The following is a 7896-nucleotide window of genomic DNA, read 5'->3' on the forward strand; positions in this document are numbered from 1 at the left end:
ATCTTAAAAAAGATGACCCCTCCTATCGGGTTTTTCTTATCTTTCTTTTTTCATGTTAATTTTGCTTTATTTTTTTCAAATAGTCGTTTTTTAGCATTGAAAATGCCACTGGCCTGTAAAATACATCTATCGAGTATTTTCTCTATTTCTTTAAGAAAACCGATTGTAATTCATAACTCTGTAAAAACTGACAGGACTGAAATATAAACTATCCAGTTCTAACCAGTTTCTTCCAACCAAGAACCATGCAGCAGCTTCGGTCAGCAACATACAAGGCTGTGGTACGCCCGCAGCTTGAGTATGCTGTCAGAGTCTGGGGCCCTCACATGCATGGCTACACATACTAACCAAAATGGAACAGTACAGCGCAGAGCAGCGAGGTGGGTGGTGTCTGACTATAGCAGGACATCAATTGTAACAAGTATGCTACATATCCTAGCTAGGTAGGAGAAGTCTACAAAGACTACAATTAAGGAGGGTCGATGCCGGACATATACTTACATGTATGTACAAGACCATTCCTTTGGTTCAACTCGTCCTCATGGTAGGATTACTATAGCTCAACTCACTCCTTTACTTTTCAGCAGATTCAAAACACAAAAAATGTTTACAAATATATATTCTTTCTTCCCTTTTACTATAGTCCAATGGAATAGACTGCCAGGCAGTGATGTCTCACTTCCAGATGTTGTGTTGATTATTTCAAACTGGAAGTGGGCAAATTGAACCACCTCAGGCCTTAATTATGCAAATGCTTTTTTGTCTTTTAATTGTAAATACTATATATAGCTATTTTTCTAATCTTATATCTTCATTAAAATATAATAATATTACTATTTCCTTTTCACTCTATTAAAATTTTACTCTACTCCACTTTTCCTTTATATCTTTTAAAATTGGAGGCGAGTATAGTACAGAGAGATAGATAGATAGTTTATCGATCGATCGCAACCTTCAGCAACGTAAGAAAAATCACGAAATGCACGAAATAATTATGATGTTGTCATACTCTGTTATAGTCTGTCCCAAGATATTTATGCAGCACATTTGGACGAATTTTTAAAAAAAATACACATACTATAAAATAGCTGTGAAAGAAGTGCAATTGTAATAGTTGAAAGGGATAATTTCCAAGATAATTTCATTGACACATTTTCAACTGTCACTCAGAAAAATTCACAGGAACGAAAACAGATTCCTTACGGAGATTTATAATGGGGAATGTTTACATACTTTCTCCATTCGGAATACACTCGGAATACATCGCGCAATTTTTTCAACGTTATCATCCGGGCTTGCTGCAATACAAAATCTCCGTAGACATCACATTTTTTAGCATTGTATTGAAACCTGATAAGCTAACAGGGGTGTTTCGACTGAGAAATCTTGGAATTTTTTAATACTTTTGAATGAATTACGTTTGAACCCTGAGGTATTTATAAAATATCAAGCAATTAAGCTAAACGTGAATCCAAGATATCTTGGGACAGACTGCTATAGTTCCCACGTAACACGACTTGGCTATTTCTTTTTTCTAACCTACGTATGTACATTAACAATGATTGAGTTACGTTTACTTACTCTTTACGATCAATTCATTAATTTGTTTTAAAAAAATTAAGAAAGGTGTAATTATAAATTATGAAATACTTTCTTCGATGATTCATGCTGATTATAACATCGGATTTTTCATATTAACCCGCATGAATCACAAAAACAACCCTGAAAACATTTTATTGTTTTTAGACGCTGACCATATGAAATACGTCAAAGTACCGATATATAGGTTGTTTAATAATTAAGTTTATTTTGGATTTTTTCTTGAAGCCACTTGAATTCTATAAAAAGGATCTTCCTTTAAAAAAAACAACAAACAAACAAAAAACTCTTTCCCCATTGCCCGTTTGAAAACAAAGTTACCTGAATGTTTCAGTTGAAAAATGAAAAAAAGGTCGAACTTATGGCATATGTACTCCTCATGAGTCGTAGGCCTACGTTTATCAAATCTACATTTTTTGAAAGCACATTTATATTCATCTTCGCTAGCCAAGGGTTTTCGGTCCACTTTGCCCCATGGGGAGCAAAGTGGACCGAAAACCCTTGGCTAGCGAAGATGATTTATATTATGAATTTACGAATACATTTTTTAAAAGACATTTAACGTTAGGTTTGTGACATTTATGAGTCTCCATAGAATTTATATAAAGTCTTGCGAGTTGTTTCCCTTTGACATGCCACAACAAAAAGCGACCTCTATTAGTTCCTGTCGTCGCCATATTTGTCCACAATATGACACCCGAAGAACCATATCCCTCTGTTTTCCATCGTTTTGTCGTCTGACAAAACCAGTTCATTACCCGAAGGTCCTAATATTCAAGACCTTCAATCGAAGGTGATGGAATATCGAAATGTCGTGTATAATGCCGCACGTGATGGCAAAATCAACCGTCTGAAAATCTTCTTGGACCACAAGTCGAAAGATGAAGTCGTCAAACTTGTGCATGCTAAAACCAATGGAGCCACTCCTCTTATCATGGCATGTCGTAATGGACACTTAGATGTCGTCAGATATCTCCTAGAACTATGTAAAGCTGACCTAGAACAAGTAGGATGCGTGACCTTTGATGGGGAAACGATTGAAGGGGCACCCCCTCTCTGGTGCGCTGCGGCTGCTGGGCATACCCAGATAGTAAAGTATTTGGTGGAAAAAGGCTCCGGAGTCAACAAAACAACGTTTACCAACTCGACGCCTCTCAGAGCCGCCTGTTTCGATGGCCATATCGAAATTGTCAAGTTTCTAGTAGAGCATAAAGCAGACATTGAAATTGCCAACAGGCATGGTCACACATGTTTGATGATATCCTGTTATAAGGGACATAAAGATATAGCCAAATTTCTTCTGGAACTCGGTGCTGATGTTAACAGAAAGAGTGTTAAAGGTGATTACTGTGTAATTAAATGAATTGATGAAAAAATGTTTCTTTTGTGGGATGGGGTAGGGGGTATTACTTGTGGTGGAGGATTGGCTTGCTATCATTACCAAATCTCAAGGCTCTCCCTTAAAAATTTTGTCTAGAAATTCTGCTGTTGAGCTTGTTGTAACTGATATCGTGTGTTTTTCCAACTAGTTTTTGAACATCCTTTTAATCTCGGGGAAGTTTTAAAACAATAACAACATGTAGGTTTTAATGAACATGATGAAAAATAAACGACGTCATCAGGATAAATTTAAGTTAACTTATGCATAAGAGAAAATGCAAATTGTATGGTGAAAAATACATGTACAGTGTATGTAGAAAGATATATATGATAGAGCTGCAAATTAAAGCCTGTGACCGTCTAATTCAAATTAAAGATTATGCCTATGGCATAATAAAGAGAAAAACTAAGGGGCCAATTATAATTTGACAGAGCCAGTGAGTATTGGTAAGACATACAAATATCTAGTTCAAAACTGCCACAAACAAGTTGAAACAACACATGTTGGGGGATCTTTCCCAGTTGGAATGATAGGTCTGCACTATGAATTAATGAATTCATCAGCCCAAATATCAAGCCAAGCCAAATATTCACCAAGAGTGTGTGGGGGGGGGGGGGGGTGTTAATTACAGTGTTGATAAATTGCTCATTTTTATGTAAAAATTTAATTTTTCAGGTGTGAAAAACCAACCACATGTCAGATCAAAATGTTATTTCAATTAAAGACTTTCATTTTACATCTTTTATAAAGTGAAAATCAGAATGAAATTGAATAAAGTGATAGTATGGTCTATGATTATCATAATTATTAAATTTATTATTCGAGTAATTAATGACATAGGCTATAGCATCAAACAAGATGATGTCACAATAGAATTGTGTGTCATTTGAAGTATCCTCACTTGTAGCCTATTTAGACATCTGGTTTAATAGGAATTTAATCCTTATTCAAATGATTTATTAAACTTGAAATTATGTGTATACGGAAATATTTCCTGATATCTATATATTCGTACATATACATAAATGGCTCAAATGAAGTACTCAGAACATCCATACCATAGAATTTGTGATGATTTTTTAATTTTCATTATTCAATATTGTTAAACATATTTGTAGGCAACACAGCTCTGCATGATTGTGCCGAGTCAGGAAGCTTGGATATTATGAAGATGCTGCTCAAATTCAACGCAAGAATGGAAAAAGATGCGTACGGTATGACTCCTTTACTAGCGGCCAGTGTGGCAGGATATTCCAAGATTGTGGAGTACTTAATCACCAGGCAAGATTCTGAAAGGCAAGAAAAAATCGACGCACTAGAGCTTCTAGGAGCCACTTATGTGGATAAAAAGAGAGACATGTTAGGCGCTATTAGTTTCTGGAGATCTGCAATGGAGGAGAGATATGCTAGCCCTCATTCCCCAGTGCCCAAACCCCCATCTGGTTCTGAAGTTGCTGCATACGAAAATGCAAAAGAAGTGGTGTCATTAGAACAACTAGATGAACTCGCATCTGATCCTGATAATATGAGGATGCAAGCACTGCTAGTTCGAGAGAGGATTTTAGGTCCTGCCCATCCTGATACCTCATACTACATAAGATATCGAGGAGCCCTTTACGCGGATATGGGAAATTTCGATCGCTGCATAATGCTATGGATGTATGCCTTAGACATGCAGCAGAGTGTGCTGGAAGCTCTCAGTCCAATGACTCAGAGCAGTTTTCTGTCTTTCGCTGAACTGTTTTCCTTCATGACGACGGAGTGGAGAAACCGACCTGCTCACCCCGTGGCGTTTCGAGACATCATGGATGTTTTACTGCGTGCTATCAAAGAACTAGACCAAGGTCAAAACCACCTGATGAAAGTGGCAATACCTGAACGGGATCTTAGTCACTTCAACAAACTACTCATCATAATAATGCATATTCTGTGTCTGATGTGTCGACTTCAGAAATCGTTGAAACCAGAGGAAGAACATGAACTGAAACAAGTTGTGTACAAACTTGTACAGATGAATCCACGTGGCACCAAAGGCTACACCCCTCTCCACCTCGCCTGTTCAAAAGATACCACCAACGTTGGAAGATATCCAGTCTGTTCTTTCCCTTCAGCAGAAGTAGCTCAACTTCTGATCGAGGTTGGCGCCAATGTGAATGCTGTTGACGTTGATAAGAATTCTCCACTGCACATTGCTGCAGCCAATCGGCCGTGTCGGTCGGAAGTGATCCGTACCTTGTTGAAAAATGGTTCCCATCTGGACATGTGTAACGGTGACAGAAAAACTGCTATGCAATTGATACGTGGAATGAGTATTAATGACATAGTTTCGCCACTGAATTATTTATCCCTTCAGTGTTTGTCTGCCCGCAAAATAGTCAAATGTAATATTCCCTATAAAGGTCATATTCCTCAGAAGTTGGAGTCCTTTATAATGATGCATTGATGACAGTGATGTCAGTTAGAAAGAAGAATTGTTTATGTTAGAAAAATATTGTTTGAAAAATGAGCAAGGAGTTGGAACACATCAATAAATATGTTGATAAATGAAACACCTGTAACTATCTTGTTGAAAGATTTTTTGTTTTACTTGAAAGCACCAATAGTAATACAATGTATTGTATGATTTAGAATTTAAACATGTTAAAACAAATTACACCAAAATCAATGAAAAGTTGAAAACACTGAACGTTATTGATCATTTAGGATTAAATGGTTTTAGTAGCCGAATGTCAGTTACGAACTTGAATTGGAATGCTTTCTGTAGATTGAAGAAGATGGAAATCATTGTTCAAATTTAATTGAAGTTTATATACAATTGTGCTGTTTTATGCTGTTTTTTGTTTGTTTTTGGTTAGAAAATCAAAATGAATACAAAGTCATTCCATCTGAATGCATGAAGTGATGCATGCACATCTTGTTGATTTTGTGTGCCCTGTGTGTATTTTCCGTTTTGCTCATTTAAAAAATAAATTAATCATAATTATTATGACAGTTTTGGAATATCCCTATTATTTTATGTCAGTATAAATTGATTGAAAGGTTTTTTTGGTCTGAGATTTGTCAATGGAAGAATTCTCAATGAAATTTAATGTTATAAATATTAACATTTCCTGATTAAAGCTTAAAATGGACATTAACAAATGTACAAAAATGTTATGGGAAAAATTAAAAATCAAACATTTTTTTTTTTTTTTGAAAAATTTGCCAAAGCTTTGTGCTGTGCTTTTGACAAAAGTTCAACTCCTTGGAATTTAAAATAAGAATGTGGTATAGATATTTTAAAAATATTTAATATTCATATCAATGGATGACTAATAAGAACTTTTAATCTTAAATCATCTTTTATTATAACTGGACCTCCAACTTTGCTTAGGCAATTTTAATATCATAAGATGGAAAATAATTAAAAAATTAATTAAGTCAGTCACATCCTCATGATGTTTTTCATACCACTGTACTAGCTGTCACTATGGGTTGTTCGGTCTTCATATCTTCGATTTTTGTTGTGTTTGATTAGATTTGATTCTTTGGAGACTTGGCTTTGTTTAAAGATAGTAGTTGAATTTTGATGTCCAATGCAACAGCAAAGAAAAAGATTGTAAAACACAGGTGTTGAATATTGAACTTTTGGAATTCATATTAAGATAATTTTTTTTTAGGATATGTGTGCAAGATTATCCAGTTTGTAAGGAATGCAAATCCATTGTACCTACATGAATATTTATATACATGTATATAGAATATCCATTTCAAGTATGGAATGTCATCAATATTCATATATGTTGGAATATGATTAAACTTGCAGTCTGTGATAATATAGGAGTAATCAGAGCAGAAGGCACTGTTCCTGCAACCGAGTTAAATTTTTTGTTTGGTATTTGTTATATGGCGACATTTTTGACAGGATGTATTTTATGCCATTTATAAACCATGTTTTCCAATACTGTGCTTTTTCACCTGAGCTATTTATTACAAACAATGTGTTTCTAGCCATGTAAAGATGCATAAATTGCATGTGTAGCAATTACTTTATGGATGGGTCAAGTGGCATCAAAGTGGAAAACATGTGTTTTTGTTTTATGTTAGGAAAAGTTGCTAATCCTGTTGAAACATTACATTTCTGTATAATTTTGTGCCTCACAAAATCTTTCATATCACAATAAATGTGTTGAAATCCTTATATTTTCTATTCTAATTTGAGATTTTTTCAAACCTAAATTACATATGAATTATTCTATTAGAGTAGGGCAGGGCACATTGCCAACAATGCAGAATACATGTATTAAAATTTAACTTTTCTCGTATATTCTTTTTTTTTGGGGTCAAGAATTTACAATACGAAATAGGATGGTTACAAGTGGTCAACATGGGAAATTAGCAACTGTTCTTTATCGATAATATATCCTTGTGTGCTTGAGTATCACTTCAACATGCCAATAAAGAAATACTATACCGTTTGCTGTTTGTCAGGAATTCTCTATTGTTATCTTTTAGTCTTTAAAATTGTAAAGAACCCTATACATGTGTCTTGCAACAAAGATATATGTACATATACTTTGTGCTGTTGTCATTTTTGTTGCATATTTCAATAGCTCTCCGGAAATATTTGCTACATAGTACTCTGTGATCCTACATATCTACATTGGTTGGAACACCCCACCCCCCTTTTCTTTGGGACATGATTTAAAAAGAAAACCTTAAATGCTTTTTTAATAAGGCAGTATTTTCTATATCTAAATAATGTGATTATCTAACAAATTCTTTAGAAATCCCTTATTTGAAAGACTTTCGTACAACGAATATATTTTTTGGTCAAATATCATGAAAGAAATTCTGTACCGATGAAAGTATTTCGTTAATGACTTACTTTTACCCCAGTTAATATCGCCAGGTGTCGCATACCACCTTAACTAGCA

General features: G+C 34.8%; 1 protein-coding gene across 1 annotated transcript; it reads left to right on the forward strand.

The window, feature by feature from the left end:
• Nucleotides 1–2239: 2239 nt before the first annotated feature.
• Nucleotides 2240–7438, forward strand: LOC105344076 (protein fem-1 homolog C). Its single transcript, XM_011451658.4, has 2 exons — nt 2240–2939; nt 4099–7438. Exons 1-2 carry the CDS (start codon nt 2396–2398, stop codon nt 5421–5423), a joined length of 1869 nt encoding a protein of 622 aa, XP_011449960.1. The 5' UTR covers nt 2240–2395; the 3' UTR covers nt 5424–7438.
• The last annotated feature ends 458 nt before the right edge of the window (nt 7439–7896 follow it).

This window comes from Magallana gigas, chromosome 6, assembly GCF_963853765.1.
Source record: "Magallana gigas chromosome 6, xbMagGiga1.1, whole genome shotgun sequence".
Lineage (NCBI taxonomy): Eukaryota > Metazoa > Mollusca > Bivalvia > Ostreida > Ostreidae > Magallana > Magallana gigas.

Coding starts and splice junctions, on each gene's coding strand:
- LOC105344076 (XM_011451658.4), top strand. CDS start 2,396: ATGGAATATCGAAATGTCGTGTATAATGCCGCACGTGATGGCAAAATC. Junction 2,940..4,098: donor TAACAGAAAGAGTGTTAAAG/GTGATTACTGTG, acceptor ACATATTTGTAG/GCAACACAGCTCTGCATGAT.